This window comes from Rousettus aegyptiacus, unplaced genomic scaffold (genome assembly GCF_014176215.1).
Source record: "Rousettus aegyptiacus isolate mRouAeg1 unplaced genomic scaffold, mRouAeg1.p scaffold_m13_p_9, whole genome shotgun sequence".
NCBI classification, from domain to species: Eukaryota; Metazoa; Chordata; class Mammalia; order Chiroptera; family Pteropodidae; genus Rousettus; species Rousettus aegyptiacus.
The window spans coordinates 11,363,968-11,385,000 of record NW_023416312.1 but is presented as its reverse complement, the minus strand read 5'-3'; the positions used below and the strand labels follow the sequence as shown (position 1 = coordinate 11,385,000).

General features: G+C 38.3%; 1 protein-coding gene across 3 annotated transcripts in view; it reads right to left on the bottom strand.

The window, feature by feature from the left end:
• Positions 1 to 21,033, bottom strand: part of POLA1 (DNA polymerase alpha 1, catalytic subunit) — a 275,388-nt gene that overhangs the window by 93,106 nt on the left and 161,249 nt on the right. For all 3 annotated transcript variants that reach the window (XM_016121342.2, XM_036227193.1, XM_036227192.1), the window contains one exon: positions 6,060 to 6,176. In XM_016121342.2, the coding sequence (XP_015976828.1) occupies positions 6,060 to 6,176 (117 nt within the window). The remainder of the gene's footprint in view (positions 1 to 6,059; positions 6,177 to 21,033) is intronic.

Genomic DNA, 21,033 nt, shown 5'->3' with positions numbered 1-21,033 from the left:
CACAGCATCAGATTTGTAGAAGACAAAAGGCTGGGCACAGAGCAGAATCAGGATCCAAAAATCCACAATGGGATAGTGATGGACTGAGCACAGCAAGGGGAGATTTCACAGGGTTCATTGGAAGATCTCTTTCTCAGGGCTGGTTGGCCTGCGATAAATATCCAATCTACTCTTTCTCTTCAGTGACAACAACAAAAATCCTATTCTGTCCATGTGAATAATTTCTGGCCCATGAAATGTAAGCAGGAGTATTGGGTGAAACTTTCTAGGAAGGCTGCTCAAAGAACTGACTCGGGTGGGAGGTGCATCCCTTCGACTCTTCAGCTTTTTCTCTGTATTATAGCCTCTGATGGCTTGAAGGAGTTCGTGTAATCACCTTGGACCACACTGTGACCTTGAGGGTGGAAGCCTGGCACCGCTGATGATGAAGGGCAGGAGAAGCCTGTGCCCCTGATGACACTGTGGAGCCACTACAACAATTCTGGACAGCCCACAACTGGATTTGTCATACGATACAAAATTAACGTTTCTTGCATAGTGAAAATTAGATGTCTATTCTGTTTCAGCTACTGTTACTTTTGGTATCCATTTCCTTCAGCTCAGTACAATTCCTACCCGATATGGGTTGAATTGTATCCCTAAGAAGGTATGTTGAAGTCCTAATTCCCAGTACATGTGGATGTGGTCTTATTCGTAAATAGAAACTTGGCAGATAAAATCAGGTTAACATGAGATCATGTGGGATAAGGGCCCTTGATCCAATATGACTGGTATCCTAAGAAGAAAAGATACGGAGAGACACGGAGAAGATGGCCATGTGACGACAGACACAGAGACCACAGTGATACATCTACAGTGCAAGGAATGCCAAAGATTACCAGACACTAGAAAAAGAGGCAAGGAAGGAATCTCCCTGACAGATTTCAGAGGGAGAATGTCCTGCCTGGATTTGAGACTTCTAGCTAGCTTCTAGAACTGTGGAACGATAAATTTCTGTTATTTTAAGCCACCTGGTTTGTGATACTGAGGTCTAAATAAACCATTTGGGTCTCAAAAAATGGCCCAGAGGTTGTTGCATATGCAAAAAAATCATTATGTGTTTTAGTACACAGAAGGCTCAAAATGAACCAACACTGAAGAGGGATGCCAAGAAAGGTAATATAACCCAAAATAGACTTCACAGAAATTTACTACCTAGAAAAGTTGGCAGGGGCAAGTTTATTCTGCTCTGTATTAGTGCGAGTGAGACCACTTGAAGTGCTGCCTGCAGCTCTGGGCTTCTCACTATCAGGACACAAATGCTAGACTAGGGTCATTATTCTGAAAGTAGAGCACTAGAAAAATGGTTGAAGACCTCGGAATATTGGGACTAGCAGGGGAAAGCTCAGGAAGACAGCTACCTTCAAATAACCAAAAGGCTCTCATAAAACAGGTAGGAACAGAGGATCGGAGCAGTCCATTCAGCTGAATTAGGACCAATGAGCAAGCCACAGGACACAAATATAAGCCAAATTCAAGACCTATCTAGCTAATGAAAAGTAAGATAAACTTTAAAAGTATATTAAAAGAAGCAACCCAAATGTCCATCAATGAATGAACAAATAAACACATGGTGGTATATCTATTCAATGGACTATTATTTGGCCATAAAAAGGAATGAAGTACTACAACCTGGATGAACCTCAGAAACACCATGCTGGGTGAAAGGAGCCAGACATAAAAGCTCACATATTGTATGATTCTCCATTTATATGAATTATCCAGAACACGCAAATCCACAGAGACGGATGTAGATGAGCGGTTTCCAGGGACTAGAAGGGAAAGAATGGAGAGTGATTGTTTAATGGGCACAGGGATTCCTTTTGGAGTGATCAAAATGTTTTGCAACTAGATAGAGGTGGTGGTCGTACAACATTGTAAATGTACGAAATGCCACTGCACTATTCACTTGAAAATGGTTCATTTTATATTATATGAATTTCACCTCTAATGAAAAAAGCATGAAAAATTTTGAAAAAGAAGGCTAGCAACTGCTTTGTGGTAAGAGATGCTGTATGTAGAATTTAGCAATCTCTGCATCAAAGAACAAGCACACTGAAATCACGACAGAGATCCCAAAGACCCTTTGTGGCAGAGACCCACAGACTACTAGAGAGTAACCGATAACTAGATGTTTAAGACTTCCCATCATAGTTCTGAAGTTCTCTTCCTGCACAACTCATGATGGCTACCTTAAGAGAACACAATTATTTTCATGTTTTCATCTTATGCAGAAATAAGACACTCTCCCAGATAGCTTCACAAAATTCTCACTGTCCTTAACCTACTAATCAAATCAACAATTCATTCAGCCATAGCCATTTTGAAACTAACACATAACGATTTTAAGTTCATTATTTAACTTCTCCCCTAAAGGCCACAGTCCAGTATGGTACACATGTTCCGTTATAAAAGATTTCAACAATTTTACAACTGAAGATAATGTTAGAAACACCAGAGGTATCCCAAATAGTACCAGAAGTCACTTTATTACTTTCCTCTTAAGTGGCTTTCAAGACGTTTCATTGAATATATAAGTGAATAAAGGGCTCTAACACGGCACCCCTACCCCAGGGGTGGTCCCATTTCGCAAATAGTTTCTGCCACAGCCCAGGGAGTCATACTTAGATGTTTTCTCACCTCTACATCAAGAATGGAAATGTTAGTGAGAAAAAGTTTAACTCAGTTAAAAATCTTAGTTCTGTAATGAAAACAAAACAGAACTAACTTTATTTTTGGTGAATTACATAACACAGAATCCCTTGGGTGTTCAGATCACAGCCATACAGATTTGGTCACTGCAAGAGGTTAAAACCATGTCCTTGAAATAAGAAGGTATTAAAATATTAGTCTCTAACTTGGGTAAGTCCTGTCTTTATCAGCAGTGTAGAAAAGGGCTCTATTCACTTAAGAAGTTATGCCATACCTCGAAGTTTTTGCTCCTGTTTATTTGCACTTCCTATCTAGCAGAGAACATATTATTAATAATTGGCAATTTGTATACTATTAAATTCCCATAAACTTAAAAAAAACTATGATAAAAAATGAAATAAAAAAAGGTATCTGAGAAGAGAGACATCTAAAACCCATCTTTCTTCTCATAACTCTGGCACCAAGAGCCAGCTTTCGTACTCCAAGTCAATTCTGGAAAGTAGTCAAGCCAATTGTAACTCAGGACTAACTGAGTAGATTTATCATGTGAGAGGATGAGACTGGCACAGTAAGAAACAAGTGCCAATGTACTTTAATTTAAATCCCCTCTAGTCAAGCATCAGAAAAGTGTGTTTTTGTCCAAACAGATATTTACAAATGCCTATTTTTGCCCACAGATACCGATTTTACATAAGCTAAGAAATGTTAAACTAGCTTTATAAATAAGAATATGTCCCATTTTTTGATATATCCCTAGCAAAGTGCCTAAGATACAGGTGTTCGATAAATAATTCTTACGTGAGTACTATATGATTGAGACACAGCATCCCAGAACTTATGAATCATCTAAGCAGAACTCTGCTAAATTAACACCTTGGAAAACCCTATGGTGATTATAATGGCCCTGTCCACACACCACTGATTCTGGAATTTCTTTGGAATCACAGCAGGTCCTTGAATAATGTTGTTTTGTTACAACATTGATGAGATTCTGTAGGACCCTAATTCTTCTTTTTATTAATCTATGGTAAAACGGGTTTCATTACATGCTTTGCTTAAAGCTGCAGAACCTATTGATGTTAAGTGAGGACTTGCTGTATCTCTGGAGAGATGCAGCTTTTTCCTCCTACTAGGGAAGCCTAGGAACCTCACAAATATAATTAAGAAATTCCCCACTCATCACTAGCAACCCAAAGTGGACTGCAGAAGAATGGGCTCAGCCCCACTGTCAAGGTCCCTGTGAGGAGCAGCTAAAAAGGGCAGTACCGCCAACTAGGATGCTGTGAACCTCCAGTTATTCCAGAGGGTCATGTTCTAAGCAGCAATATGACCTGAGGAACTCAGCTATGAAAGCTTCTCTCTCAAAGAGTAGCTGATAACCTTGATTAAATGCCTGCCCAAAATGCCACCATTCTGAGGACAAGGATATGAAGGGGAAAAAAATTACTTCAAAATGCCTGTGTTGGTTCATTCATTTAAAAAAGGATAATAAATGATCAAAGATAACCTGATGCATTAAGCCACTACCAGTAACATCATCAGTGTTTACTGGAAGGTTATGGATCTACTAGCTATACGTTTTCCTTTTACTTTCTCTCACCAAGAATGCAATCATAGAACTGGCTGACTTTCTAAGAAGTAATTCAATTTTCATTGAACTTCACTTGATGAGGTAGATGTTAAAGGCTCAAAGGCAGCATGGGTTCTTGAAGCAAGGTAATTCCCCTGGAGCCTACAACTGGATTGATGAGTCACACTAAACAGATATACTTTTGTTCTCTTTCTGCACCTGCTGATGCAAGTCCTGCGATTAGACTGACGTAAAAAAAAATTTGCTATGACAGCTAATTTTCGCTTTGAGTCCTGTATTTTTTAAAACATCTACATTCTACTTTGTTAATTATCGATGATCTACAAAATCAGATCTACAAGAGACAGTTATATGTATCAAATTAGTTAAATGTAATGAATAATAATGTTCAAATGTTGCAAGGGTGGTGATAAAACTGGTCCACTCGTCAAGCACTGGTTACAGTATAAGTTGGTATGAATCATGACCATATTGTATTTATGTACGTTGATATGTATTGTCGGTAAGACTTTATTCTAAGGAAGTATTTCAAGTAACAAAAAAGAATTTAGGTGAGAAAATATTCATCACAGTTTTCTGGTAAAGAGATAGTGAAAGCCTAAAATGCTCAACGAGAGGATGGTTAAATTTGCATTTAAAACTTTTGCTACTGAAAATGAAGTAGCAACTTAGATAGATGCTTGACAAAAAATAAGCACTGTGACTGAAATCATGTAAAACATACAAACGGCTACGCAAAAGAAAAAGGGAAGACACAGCAATGGTGGTGGTAGCTGTTCGCAGTTTCTGACTTCTTGCTAAATTCTGTGATATGTTATCTTAAATATTTTCCTAAAACTAGCCTGTGTCTCAAGCCTTTTCTGTAAAAAGATCTGAAGTCAAAACTTATAGAACACTGCCTCTGCATTAAAAAAAATAATAAGTAAATAATTAATGGGTTTCCTATTCTCTCTTCTCACCGAAATCCTTACAAATCCTCGAGCCAGATTAATTTGGAAAAGTGAGGCACATTACAGTCCTGTTTGGTGAGGTGGACTGCACGTTATCATTGTGCAGGTTCTGAGACAATCTGCAGTAAGCCTGTTTGACTTTGGCTAGCCAAAGTTTGCTCGATGCACTTGATCACAAAACCGTCTTTGGACGGAGGACCTTCAAGCAGTCCTCTCCCCACAGTTTGCGAAATGGCGCTTGGGCTGATGATGCTCAAAGGAGGCAACAGAGGGAAGGCAACTAAATTATCAGGGAGCTGTTTCCAGACTGTGTGCTCCCCAGTTGGGAGGCACTAATGACAGTCTGCTTTATCCCTCGGGTGTATGTATTACGGTAGAGAAAAAACTTGAGAACTACTGATCTATGCTGCTACTTAGAAATAATGAACTCCTATATAAAAAAAATAAACCTTTAGAGTATTGGTTTGGGAGGCTTTCTGGCCTTTACAAAAGGGGTTCTTATCTGGTCCAAAGATAACAGCAATTTTTACAAGGGAATGGTATCTCTTTTCTGTAATTATGAAGTGGTAGCCGAAGAAATCTGAGTAACCCATATGAGAACTAGCCAGTTTTCTTTTTTAGATATAAATATAGTATTGTTCATGAAGTGAAAAAAGTAAAGCATATCTTTTTGAAGTCTGGATATTTTTTTTCAATGGTGGTGGGGGTGGGGAGTAAGGAGTCACCACAGAGCAAATACCAAATATCTACTTTGCAAAGCTAAGGGATGGGCAAGCAAAGACCCTCTACCCCTTCTACACAGCTCTTTAGCGTTAGGTGACCGTTACCTCTGGTCGAAGTGTAGCTTTCATGCAGACTTGGCAAAGAGGTCCATTTCGGGAGAACTGAAGTGGGAGATGCCGGGTTCGATTTCTGCATGTTGGCTCCTCACAAATCAACCAGCCCTGGAGATGAAAAAGAGAACACTTCAGTCCTCTTGCCACCATCCATACAAATGAAGACCCCTTTTGTTATCAAGATAGACTCATTTCATCCACACCTTCTTTAGAGATTCTGAAATAGCTATATACCTTTATTTCCTGGTATGTTAATTTGATCTATGCCGCAAACTTAAAAGTCAGGCAACTCATCAAGGTAAAAAAAATAATGAAAGATTACATGAGATGTTACTCTGTTTTCTCAAAATACCACCCCACTCTGCATACAAAAAAGAACGCTCTCAATAAAAACTTATGTGATTACACACAGAATCTAAACAGAGAGGTTTTAGTACAGGCTATTACCAAAGTAAAGAGTACACCACGTAGAAATGAATGAATTTCTCAACAGCTGAGCGACTACTGCTTAATTGTTGTGATCAGTTTCTTTCTCTATGAAATGAACACAATAGTACTTGCTTTGCAGGGCTGAGGCAGGGATGTAATATGTTTAGAGTGCTTAGAACTATACTTGGCATAAGACAAACACTTATAAACTGTAAGCAATTTTTTCATATAAAATTAAAACATTCTTTTACACATTTTTTTATGGAGGCATAAAACTGGCTGCTATGCTCTGAAGGACAATGTCAGCTGAACACCCTTTTCCAGTGGTTTCAAATAGCCACTGTCCACTTCTCTGGCCTTTAGAACAAAGATCCCCAACTCCCAGACCACGGACCGGTACCTGTCCATGGCCTGTTAGGAATAGGGCCTCACAGCAGGAGAGCAAGTGAAGCTTCATCTGCACTTGCAGCCTTTCCCCAGCACTAGCATCACCGCCTCAGATCATCAGGTGTTAGATTCTCACAGGAGCACCAGTCCCTGGTGTCAAAAAGGTTGGAGATCACTGCTTTAGAAGCCTCTTTGCACTCTGCTCCTTCAGCTACTCTCCCTTGCTGCTCTTGTGTGAATTTTCTCATAGAGGTGTGATAACAATATGCCTGTTATCTTAAATCAGTGTTATGTTTGTTATAAAACAAATCTGTTAAACAAGGAAGACGAGACTTCATGAATTGGGCTGAGTAAAGCTCAGGTGTTCATATGAAGGCACCAGGCTCTGAGGGCTTTAGTGCTATATGTATTAGGCATAATAAGCCTAAAGCAAACTAGGGGGAAGCACTGGGGTATAAAGGTGAATAAGGCAAGTTCTTTTGTTTCCTGGCGTTCCCACTTAGGGACCCACAAGCAGGGACTAGACTGTCTTTGTGTCTACGAGCATTTGGAGAGGCGGAACTTCTGAACTGGTCTTGAAGAGTAAGTCGAGAGGTTTGGTAAGTAGAGAAGGCGGGGGAGACAACTTAGAGAGAACAACAATGGGCAAAAGAATGCAGGCCAGAGAGAGCTAGGTAAGAAAGGATTAAGAAGGGAAATATGACCTATTTCCGTTCCGTTTCTAGACTGAGCAACCTGTTGGTCTTTTCTCCCTCGAGAGCAGTATATATACAATTGTTGCTTAGTTACATTAGGGATCTTCGTCTGCCACCTCAGCGTGGCCACATGGCGTCAATCCAAAAGTGCGGGATGTCCCCACTCAATGCTGTGCGGAGTGACCTCATTCCTCAGAATAGGCTCTTCTTGGAAGCAGCTACAACCAATCTCAAGGGAAAGCACCCAAAATCAATTCTTACAGACCCACTTATGACTTTCGCACCCAGAGAACGTACACTGTAGAATTTCTGACCAAAAGAAAATATGCTCCCTTGAAAGAATATCAAATGCGTCTAGTCAATGCAGTCACAGTAAGCTTCACTTCTACCTTCAGTCAATAGGCTGAACTATTTCCATATTTAATCTGAACTTTTCAGGTAGAGGGTCTCAAGGAGTCCTTATGAAATCTTTAATATATGCTCAGAATTATATTAAACATTGTGGGAACTAGGTAAAGACTCCCCAAGCACAGAGTTTCAGGAAATTACAATCTAAATAGGAAAACAAGGTCCACACTCACAAAGACTAAAAGCAAGTCAGTATGGTTTGGCTTTAAGAACCAAGCTGTACGGTGCCAACTATAAGTGCTCAACGACACAGAGAAGAGATGGAGTCACGTGGATCCTACCTCTCTCAAAGAACCACTACCACAGCAAAAGACCATGACCTAGAATAAACAATCAGTAGTGCTGAGTCCCTGGCAACTGTTTGTTCCAATTGCTAGGGCCTGTTACCATTTTCTTGACTTAAGGACACATTTTTATTCACATTTTAACATTTCTGAAACTCAGATGCATTTATAATTGCCATGTACATTTAATGACGTATTTATGTTTCCTTTGAAAAAGCTGTTAAGAGTGTAGCTCCTTATCGATGGCCCTTCGGAAGTAAAGAAACAAGATACTTTGCTTTAGCCTGTTCTAGGCATAGGGGATACAGAGGGGGACAATGGAGCAGACAGCAGCAGAGGGCTTTCAATTTTAAATGTAGCCTATAAATATTAAAGGTGAGACTAGTTATTTCTGGAAGCAACCATTTAGGCATATTAATAAAGGAAACAGTAGAATTCAAGCAACCCACATGTGAAAAGTACAGGACGAGATGACATATTCATTTGGGCTTGTTACATTATATTTGCTATCTGAGGCTTTATACACTTTGGAATATGTATCAGTTAACACTGCCAACCACAGTTATAATTATTCATTTCTAAACATAATTTTAAAAAGTAAGCAGACAGGTAACAACTATCATGTTTTGAGACAATACGTTATTAAGCACTAAAATACAACCTGAAAGTTAAAACTATATATTTTTTTATTTTTAAAATATAATGCTCAAAAAACTAAAGCTCTTTTCAGATGTTTTTGAAACTTGATTTCATCAATTTTCGACAACTTCATGACTCACTAGGTGAGCTGCCAACCAGGGAGATGCTAAATTGTCACCTCACCTGTTTCTAAAGCAAATATCTAACTCTATCTCTGACAGAGTTACTAACTAAATGTCCTTTGATATCATATAGAAAACAGATAATATAATTTGTCTAGACTTCCTACCAGTTATAATTAACATTAAAGAGGTCTTTTCTTCTTTGTCACCTCTCTATTCAGTACTTATTTGGGTTTGTTTGTACTTACTATCTGTTAATCTCCCTTTACAAATGACAACAATAACTAGTGTTATTATGCATGGAAATTAAACATGCTGATAACTGTGTGAAGGGAACTGGGGCTGAAAAAGATATTAGAAGCCTGTAACTCTTTATGCCTCTTGTTTTATTTTGATAATTAAGCTTCTGGTTATGGTGTATTTTAAACAAAACTCTTCTACGGGGGAAACAGACCCTAATCATATTCAATATATGCTTTGCTTCCATCCGATTTTGTCAGTACACTTTGGTTAACCCTTTGTTCCCCAACAAATAACTGACTGTGCTAAATCTACCTTTCAAAGAACATTTGTATTATTAAAAATAAATATGCCAAGTCTTGGAAAATATTCCATGATGGGGTAAATCTTATACTTCGAGGTCTCATAGTCAATTTTACTTCTCATGGGTGACAAAAACAGAGCAAATGAAAACACTAACATTGTACCAATTCGCTTTGAATTATCATTCATAAGGACAAAACTAATTTTCACTTCCCACGTTGGGAAATAATGTCCAGCCCGAAGCTACGTTGCCAAGTCAATATAAGAAAAAAATTAATAAAGTGTAGTTCTTTGGAGGTCCAACCGATGAAAAGGTTTGGGTTTTACTAAAAACCTCCAGAACCACACTAAGAATGTCTACCATCCAAATGTGTCATTTTATTATGCAATGCTACACCTAAATGCCAAATTGCCATAAGCAACAGACATAAGGTCATTAAGTTTTCACATGGCTACCATCACCATGTTTAGAAGTAGAGGGTTCAAAAGAGGTGAAGCCAGCCTGTCCGACAGGAAAACAAACCTTTTCAAAAACATGCAAAGATCTATCGCCTGTTGTTTTAGTCTCAGCATCAATAATTCCTTGCAATCATTGTGTACAAAGCTGTGTCAAATGCTGATTGGTTCTGATTGATAAATTATGTTTCTAAGGCCTCAACTAAAATGGTTTCCATCTGCACATGCTAAAAAGAGATCGATTTCCACATGTATGTAACTGAGGTGTTCCTGGTAGTTGCCCCTTAAACACAAACTTATTAATTTGTGTACATTTGTATTTTTAGAAGGCTGCATGCACAGAAATCATCCAGACCTGGAAATGAGGTGCATAGGTCGCACTCAAAAAAAATATCTTTTGAATACAGTAGTCCCCCTTTATCCGCAGTTTTGCTTTCCGTAGTTTGTTAACCGTGATCAACCACAGTCTGAAAATGTTAAATGGAAAATTCCTGAAATAAACAATGCAGAAGTTTTAAATTACATGCTGTTCTAAGCAGCATGATGAAATCTTGCATAGTCCCGCTGCATCCCACCCGGGATGTGAATCATCCCTCTGTCCAGAGACTGCGGCTGTAGAAGCTCTCTGCCCGTCAGTCAGTCGCTTAGTAGCCATCTCGGTTATCCGATGACTGTTGCAGTTTTGCAGTGCTTCTGTTCGAGTCACCCTTACTTTACTTAAATAATGCCACATTCACAAAACTTTTATTACAATATATTGTTATAATTGTTCTACTTTATTATTAGTTACTGTTGTTAATCTCTTACGGTGCCTAATTGATAAATTAAACTTTATCATAGGTTTGTATATATAAGAAAAAACATAGCATAATAGGGTTTGGTACCATCTACAATTTCAGATATCACTTGGGGTCCTGGAATGTGTCCCCCATGCATAAGGGGTGGGGAGTCTTGTAAATGAATGAATACAAACAATAAAATAAAAGCACACAGGAGCCAATTTATGGAAAATAATAAGAAAAGGGTCTAAAACTTGCAGGAGAAAAAAAAAATTCACAGTACTTGGCATACACTTCAATCAAACATGTGGTGGGTCCGCCTTCCATCTCCAGTCAGTCACCAAGTCTGTCCACTGGCCTTATCGCCAACCTCACCAAAGCCCAGGCCTCAGAGTCGATCTACCGCAATAGCCCCTGACCTGGTTCCTCTGACTCCACTCTCCCCCACATCCAGTGCAAAGACTGGCCAGGTGTAGCTTCCCAAGGCCTCTCCATTCCCATCCCCCAACTATACGCCTTCCATAGAGGATTAAGAATGCATGCTTTTGTCCGGCTTTCCAGTCTACGGCCTCGTCCCATTCTTCCTTTCTCATCATTTTCTTGCACAAACTCTTTGTCCCATCAGACTGATTTTCTCTCTCTGCTCACCACATTTTGCCTATTGCCAACTCCTTGTCTTCGCTCATGCTGTAGAACCCCTGACTAAAACGCCCACTTCTTGAGCATCACTTCCATTCCTCTCCTGTGAAATTTTCCCACCCCCAGGGACTTCTCCCTGTATCCCAGCGTGCCACTGAGCACACACTGCTTTGCACTGTCCCTGAATCATCTTATTTTGCCTCCCTAACTGGATGGTCAGGACCCCGGGGTCAACCTTTGGAACTGGTTGTCTCCTCCCCAGTCTCTAGTACAAAGGTCCCACTCAATAAAGAAAACGGAATTGAGGTTATGAAAAAACACACTTGAGTGTGGTTTCTTGTCTCCCTATTAATGGGTAATTTTCTGTAAGTCACCGGACTTCTCTCTGAGCCTCAGTCTCCTCGTCTATAAAACAGGAAGTAATAGCATCTATCCAATTAGAGCTATTACAAGGATCAAAAAAGAAAGTCCACACAAAGTTTAGTAAATGTAAAATACTATTATCCTACATGTATGTCTAGTACTGGGGAACACCAATGCTGGGCTACAGGTGAGAATGCACTATTAAAAATATACTAATCAAACCCAGAAAGAGCCTGGTCAGTGTCTACATGGTGTTAACCCCCAAAATGGAAACTCACAATGATGAATAACAGGTAAGATTAGGTGGCTGCACATCTAAAATTGATTACAAAATAATACAACTATGTAGTTAATATAAATGAAACATCCATGTTTTTCCTGATTCAAAAAAAAAGCTATACTGGATTTGAAGTTACAGTTGGCAGAACAGACAGTGAAGGAAGAGGAGGTGGTCTCTGCTTCATTTTGGGATTCACAGAGATGTAAGAGACAATACAACGCAGTAATGCAGTGACGTATGATTCAGTTTAAATTGTAATGGCTCTCCAGGAGTGTGGTGACAGGGTCACAGGGCCCAGTCTGCTAGCATACGTGCTCTTACAGAGTTCATCATATCATTACTATTATTCTATAATGGCTATAACTAATGGCTCCTCTCCCCAAACTAGATATACTTTGAAAACACCAGACGTCCCTTTCACGTAAAACCATTTATAAATGTTCTGAGGTTCCCTTGCAGTTACAGTTTTCTGTCACAGAATTATCCCCAGCATAAAATGGGTCTTCTTATAGATAGTGCAGAGTGCACAGTATGGGCCCACAGCTGCCTTTGAAGAATGACATGTTGTGATTTGGGATTTCCAGAAATATCAAAAAACAAATTGCTTTCTGACCCACATTTGCACCCAAAACTGGGAGAAATTTTTCCTAAGATCTCCAGGGGAGTTTTAACAAGAACATAATTTTACTTTTAAAGTTAAATCTTCCACACTGCAGCATGCTGGCATGTCAAAGAGTGATTATTAAGTCTCTGAGAGGTGCCAGGGCAGGAGATGAAAGAGCAAGTCAGGAAAAATACATAAACTATTCACCAAAGTTAATACAAAAATATTTTTAACAAAATTATAAAAAAAAAAAATGTGGAAAGTGCCCTGTCGGTCAATGTAAGAATTTTAAATATTATTAAAATTGATTTTTAAAGTAAGAAATCTCTTTAAATGAACAGTCACATGTCATTTCATCCAAGTTATTTGAAACTTATTGATCTTATCATTTGTGCAAGGACCAGACTCTGCCATCAGTTTGCTGAAAGGATAATGGAGCACTCCCAAACTGTTATGATAGGTTAGATGCAAACAGTGGTCCTCATTTAAACACATAGAATAGCACTACAAGTGGACAAATTCCAACCTCGGCAATTGTATATTACGTGATAAATTAGCAAGTTGCTCTGCTCTGCCTCACATCAAATCCATAGCCTTGTTATTTTAATTTACAATCAGAGGTTGAGTATCAGAAGATGTACCTGAGGGACATTAAAGAGCCCCATGCAAGCCATCTTCTGCTATACTGTGAGAAGAGAAAGCCAACAATTACCAGCAATTTTATTTTACCACTGTAGGACAATACTAGAACAGTTAAAATTGTCTCCATGTAAGCAACCAGGGGAAATATACTTAAAATGACTTCGTATGGAAAATTACATCGGGGCGGGGGGAGTTCAATGGCAAACATGTATCTTTCTGTATGGGCAGCTAAAAAATCGCTTAGTATATTCAAGCCTATTCTATAAAATACTCTCCCTATTCATCCAACTCAAAAGCAAGCTACATTCTTAGGCTATAATAGGTCACAACTAAGTACACAGTACCTTGCTTCAGGAATAATTTTGCTTTGTCTGTCAACTGTCAACAAAGCACAAAGAGCTCATGCAACCCAGCCATGTACTGTGGATGTTAGAGCTCTAACAAAATACAAATAATAAGAATACAAGATTTGTGAGCTGCCCTGCTTTCACTTTATAGGAGAAACTGAAAGCATTTTCCTCTCCACATTCCATTAATCTCTATTGTATTACAAATCTTTTTATAAAAGACTTTTTTTCCTATGTGAAGCTACAAGTGACTTGGGGATGTAATATTCCAACCGCGATGAATGTCCGACTTCCCAACATGAATGGTTATAAATAGATGTGCCAGTTAAGGCATATAGTCATTTCAACAAGGAAAAGGAAGAAAGAATCAAATGGAATGAGATGGTAAAATGGCTACTCTGGTGCTTATATAAATATTTTAGTGACGAAGCCTCGAAGAAAAATTGTTCATTACTTCCACCACCGCTCCTGCCTTTTAAGTCTTTTCGCTCTTGAAAAAAACACCTTCACTATGTAGACACGCTAAAAAATAAACTTCAAAAGTAAACTCAAGGTTTAGTTTCATCGATATGTACCCAGAAAAAAAAAGACTGGAAGGAAATACTCTAAAATGGCATCGCTGGTTACCTCTAGGTGGTTTCTTCTGTTTCTGTATTTTCTAAATTTTCTACAACAAGCGGATATTGTTTTTATAATGAGAAAACTTATTAATGAGGGAAGAGACCGTTTTGACAAGAGCTTTCAATATAATTGAATCACTGATACCTCTGAAAAATATCTTGAGCTATATTATGTGTTTGGTTGTGACCAAGATGAATTTTCAGTGAACATGTTTAAGAAAAAAAAAGGCATAGGAAAAGTTTTTTCTTTAAAACACTTTATACTAGGTCAGAAATTTCAAAAATAGGTCAATTTGAGCACATAAGCAGTTCTCAAGTAGAAAGTGACATGTATTAGAGTAATTTATTAAATTAAGCCACTCACTGAAATCCACACAGCCTTCTGTGGAATATGATTTGAACACTTTTCTTTACGATGCTGGATCTCTGAAAGTAGGTAATAAATCGGTTTTAAAGAAAGGTGCTTTGTTCCCCATGCCCCTTTCCTTGCTTTTATTCAGTGTACACAAGGATCAGCTCATGCCCAGGGTAGGAATCAAATTTTTAAAAAATTCAGTCAGGAGGACATGCTAGAACCTTATTGCGAGCAGAGTTTCTTTTCTTTGCTCAAGTCCAGCTAAAAGTAATTTTTATTGTTTGTTTGCAGGCTAGAATTTATCGGTATGGCTTAATGTGCTATGCCTTTGGGTACCAAACAACAAATGTTAAAACTGAACTCTATATGCAATTGCCTCAAAGGGTATCTTAAAATCAGAATGGAGTTCAAACCATCACCAGGCAATGTTTGTTCATTTAACTTTAATTATTTTCTCCTTGAGAATGGTACTAATGAAACTGAATATCTTTCATGGTTTCGAAGGGCTGTTTGAATAGTCTGTAAACAGAACTAAGGGTAGACAAGAGATCGAGCTGGGCCAGGGGGTTGCTAGGTGATACAGAATGTAAACTCACAAACTTGTTAAGGTTTGCTTTGCTTTCATGCCACTTTCACACACTCTCAAAAGTTTTGAGAATTGATTTTTCAGGTGGCCATTAAAAAAAGAAGAGATCCCCCTCCCTCTAAAATTCATTCACCCCAGATGGTCTGCCAGATTCAGAAGAGAAGAAATCCATCTGACCTTTGGCTGTAACCTGGGAGACTTTGGTTTTACATAAACATAGGATCATGTATTTTATGAACGCCTATAATTAAAAAAACAAATCCACGAAGGTGAATTTTTGAATTTCAAAAAGACGTTTCTAGTCTTTTCTTATTGAACTTGGAATAAAATTAAGATTTCCTTCCAGAAAAAAAAAATGTGTTCACAGCTTAGAGGATCTGGGACACAAAAACCAAAACCCCATGGCAAATACCTTCACACAGATTATCTTGGTGACAAGCATTTCGGTTTAGCCACCCGCGACTCTCTCCTGGCCTACACCAACTCTGACTGCCTGTGAGGCGTCTCCCTTCCGCCCCCTCCCCCAAGCTCTTTTTTAAGTAGCTGATCAGAGATTGTCCAGTAAGAGCACTTTATTAGATCATCAGCCAGAGGGGTTCACAAGTACTGAGAGCAATGGGCTCAAATGCGGCACATCAGTTTAATAGACCAGGGACTACTAGTAAACTGCACATACTGCTGAGAACTTTCCATGCACTGAACTCTTGAAAAAGCACCGTCTCTCCAGCTTAAATGCAGCTGCCTCTTTCAATGCCGCAAATGGGTAAATTTGACAAAAAAGCCACCATTAAGACTACATGAAAGGCTCAAGACAACATCCTTTCAATGCTTTGTACTTCAGTAATCAGATGTACTTACTCACCCCCTCCCCCAAACCCGATCAAGAACTATTTCTGAATGGTAGGAAATAATTCCACTTTGTACATCTTTTAGTTAATCAAGACTTTCTATTCAGCAATTTGACCTTTTGTTCAAAACAGGATTATCAGTTTTTTCGCCAGTTACCAAGGGCGACTCGCATGGTGAACATAATTGCAATAATTTGCAAAACACCATGGCAACCCACATTACAACTAGGTAAATACTGGGCTTTTGTGCTACATTGTTATTTTCAGAGATGCTGAAGTCAAAGAACGAATGACAAATGAACACAAAATTTATATTTGCTTTGTCTCAAAAGAGAAGAAAATTGATAACAAGAATTGGGGGGAAACCGACTACAGCTGTAATTTCTAACTTGATTAATTAGGATGGTAACAGTCCTTAACAGTATATTCAACAAACAGCCCTGACTTCGTCTCTCCACCCACCTCTCTCTATAGCACTACCACTGCCTCCCCCAACCCAGACAAATTTTTTCAGCTTGGAGAACAAACGTCCCCCATTTGCTCTTTTCTTCAACTTAATGGAATCCTTAATTGCAGAATATTGTTCTCCTGCTCTTCACGGCAGTGAAAACGAGAGAAAGGAGAGTGCCAGGGCAGACTGGGAGCTACAGTCATTTTCCCCCTGCCTCTTCTGGACACCCCAGGCCCAATGATGAGGCGGCATTTTTCTGGTCTCAGCAGCTGTGTCGTAGCAGACAATAAAGTAAAAACTATTTAGCTTTGCAGAAAAGCCACTTCTTTCCTCTTGGCAACACAAGGTAAGTCTACACGCCGAGATGAAGTTTTGTAATTTAAATGCCAGAGCATAAGATGAGAAAAGTAATGTTAATTTAAAAAAAATACGTGTAACCACTATGCTATACACCTGAAACTAATATAATATTGAATGTCGACTGCAATTGAAAAATAAAAGTAGAAGAGGGAAAAATACAGTTTTTCTGTAAAAAATTATTAATTGTGGTTCTGGCCAAAAAGCTGTTGAAATGCATGCGTTTGCTATTTGAGGAAGATGTTCAACAATATCACCAATCTGCTGAAAACCACTTTATACTCAGAGAGCCCAATTCACAAAAACAATCTAAAAATATAAACTCAGTACTCAGAAATTAATACAAAAACCAAAATCATATTTTTAGTAGAAAAACGCGGTCTCAAAAATAGTATTATGCTCTTTCCTATAATAAATGTGATATTAAAAAAGTTATGTCAGAATTGTTTTACTCAGGTATGAAAGGCAGGTTCTATTTTATAGTAAAGGAGCAGTTTTTTCTAAGAGGCACAAATTCTGTTCTACTGCCTAGCTTTTTGGAAATGATCAAAACTGACTTTCCCGTGTAAAATGTAATGCTTCAGGAGGAGAAAAGAAAAAACACCGACAGAAAGGGCTTGCAGAAGTTATACTGCCGAGATCTGTAAGAATAAGAAGCTCCAGATGCAGTCAACACAGCCCAGCCTGCTTCCGTCCGTCTGCTTTATAACAACGCAGAGCGAAAGGAGTTTCTTCAGCGATCTGCACATTTCCGCTAACTTTTGAAAAATCAGATGAACCTGATACTATAATGGGTCCATTCTTATTTTGTCAGGGCTCAAAACTCCCAGACAGATCTCGAAGAGTAAGCTTAGAGAAATCACGATACAACATTCTTCAGAACATGCCTCCGAAATTAGAGATACTGTGATGTCTCCGGAGGAGTAGAAATCAAAATGTGGCACATTAACTCCTTCTCAGTCAGTGCCAACCTCTTTACGCTTGGAAAATATATTTTCTTTTCTGGCTTAATTCATTCCGAATTTACCATACCTGTATTAAGTATACTCTTATCAAAAGTCCAAATGTTGAAAAGGAAATGTGTCCTTTACTGCCAAATGATAACAGGCTGAATGAGCCTTCATTACTTTTCGATCAAATAGGCTTGAGAATAAATCATAAAGTGGGCACAGAACCCCCATGACACTTGGACTTTTTAAAGAAACTCTTATATATAAATGAAACATTTTGTAATCTATCTGAAATGACTTCACTTACAACATTTCACCAAGGATACTTGTTCCCTCCTGCCTCAACCTTTTGTGGCTTCTGTTCCACTATTTTCTTATCTTTTCTCTACTCTTTTTTTTTTAAAGCCAACTGGGTAGGATGCTTCTTGACTTCTATTTGCAAACTGCAACATCTAACCCTCTGTAACAATAATAAATTATCCAAACCCCCGAATCAGCAATGGCAAATATCTAGCAGGCGGATGGCACTTCACTTCCAATGCCATGCCCATGGCCTATGTAGGATGAGAGCTGGCACTCAACATGAAATGCACTCGCTGTCCCTGCCCCAACCCTTCTTGCTCTAGGATCCCCAAATCTCGCTTCATGCTGGAATTACCGGGGCAGTGTTCCAACACAGATTGCTGGGCACCATCCCAGAGTTTCTGAATCAATAGGTCTCAGGGTAGGGCCTGAGAATCTGCATCGCTAACAAGTTCTCAGGTGATACTGCCACTGATCTGGGGACCACGCTTGGAGAACCACTGGTCTGATGTACAGAGTGGGCACTGAGATTTTAAAAAGCAAACCAAGTGATTCCAATGTGCAGCCACAGTTGACATCCACTTCCATATTCTCCTCCTCTCTTGTTCAGAGAAAACTACTGGTTGCTATCTTCTGAACAACGAACTTTATAAACAGAATCGTTCTACACAAACTCTCTCTCAACTCTTTCTCATTCAATATTTACTCTTTCTTTAGATATTGCTGGTGTGGTTCTCTTTTACTCTTTCCAAGTTCTCCATGCAGCATTAGAAGCAGCAAATCTGCAAACCTCACTTAATTCTATTAAATGAACTGACCAGTTCCTAAATGGTTTACATCACGTATGCAGCTTAGAAACGCTCTTCCTTTCAACGAACCAATAAGCAAAGAACGATAACAGCATAGTCCCTACAACGTGAAGTACGCTTCTCTTAGGAGCACAGACTTTTGGGAGTGAGTGCTGGTGGAAACTGTCTATGAAAGCAAACACAACTACATTTTGGACTTTGACAATATGAAATAATGTATTTGAACTCTAAATTTGAAAAGACGTTAGAGCTCTATTCTAATCCTTCCTATTCTGAGAAAAATGAAGCCCAGGGAAAAGTATATTCCTTGTGTACTGACACAGCAATTAGCTGTAGGGTCACCGGGGTCTCTGAACTCTTCGCACTCTACACCTACCCTGCTTAATGCACAAGCCAGTAGCTGTGCATGGTTGCTGAACACTTGGAACGTGGCTAGTGCAAATTGAGACCAGTTGCAAGTGTGAAATACACAGCAATTTCAAAGACTCAGTCCAAAAAATATAAAATATCTTACCGATATTTTCAATATCTATTATAGATCAAAATACTTTGGATATTATGGGTTAAGTAAAATTTATTGTTATATTACAAGTAACTATCTCTCCTCTTGTTTTTAAAAATACAAATGGAAATGTATCATATATGGTTCTAAACCTTGCTTTTTTCCCTTAAAAGTAGAGGAAATTACATCCTATCAGGATATAGAGATCTGCAATATTCTTTTTAATGGCTGCACAGAATTCTATTTTATGATTATCATAATTCAATGGATTCTCTTCTGATCAACGATTAGGTTATTTTTCATCTCTTACTATTACTAGTAATGCTGCAGTGAATATCCTGTACAGTACCTTTGACAGCATCTGCAAGTACTGTACATCTGGAAGGAGATACCCAAATTGGAATCGCTGAGTCAAATAGCATGTTCATTTAAAAATTTGACAGCATCGCCAAATTGTGGTCCAAAGAAGGCATGCCAGTTTTCACACCCACCAACGGCATATATGAGTATTGCCTTCCCCGCACCCTTGCCTACACTACCTATTATCTAACTTTCTCATTTTGATAGGTGAAAATTGATATTGATTTGGACTTTGTAACCTAAGAGTGAGCTTGGACATCTTTACCTGTGTTTATAAGCCATTTGCATTTCTTTATAAATTGCCTGTCCCTGTTCTTTATCCATTTTTCTACTAGGTTATGGTCTTTTTCTCCTTGATTTGCAAGAACATTTTATATGTGAGACAAATTAGCCCTTTTTGCTACATGGGTTGCAAAAATTTTCCTCAGTTCATTATTTCTCTTTTAACTTTATGGTGTATATGTGTGGATGTATAATTTTTGCCCTACGGAAATTTTTATTTTCAGTTTTAAATTTGTAGTCAAATTTTTCATTATTTTAATAACTGGTAGGTCATCTTGGTGGAAATTTTCCTGTGAATGATTTTAAAAATTGAAGAAACTTTGAATTTACAGATAAACTCAGAGAATAATCCAAAAATGTTGAACAGTCCTAGCCAAGAAATAGGACACACTTTTTCATTTATTCAACTCTTCAGTACTTCAGTAAAGTTTTCTTTACTGAAAAGTCCTTAATTTTAAAGTTTTCTTCATATATATACCCAGCGCATCTATTAAGTTTATTTCTAGGAATCTAGTCTTTTTACTTATTATTGCGAATTGTATTTAGTTCTTTCATTTTATTTTTTAAATGGTAGTTGTTGGTGTTGATCAAAGCTACTGATTTTTTAATGCTGATTTTGTAATGAGTGACCTTATTTAAATTCTTTTTGTCTGTGACAGTGTTTTGGTTCATTTCATTGTGTTTTTCAGGTTTACAGTCTGTAAATAATAATTTCACTCTTTCCCTTCCAATTTTCAATATTTCTTTTTCTTGTCTAATTACAATAGCTAATACTTCCAAAACTTGGTATTTATCAACATTTTCATTGGGCTGCCTCTAGCATCAGATTTCCCAAGAATCTAGGGCTGTGGACCCAAGAACTAAGCCACCAAAGGATCTCTGCAACTGACAAAATGCAATTATATTAAAATTATTACAGACCTTC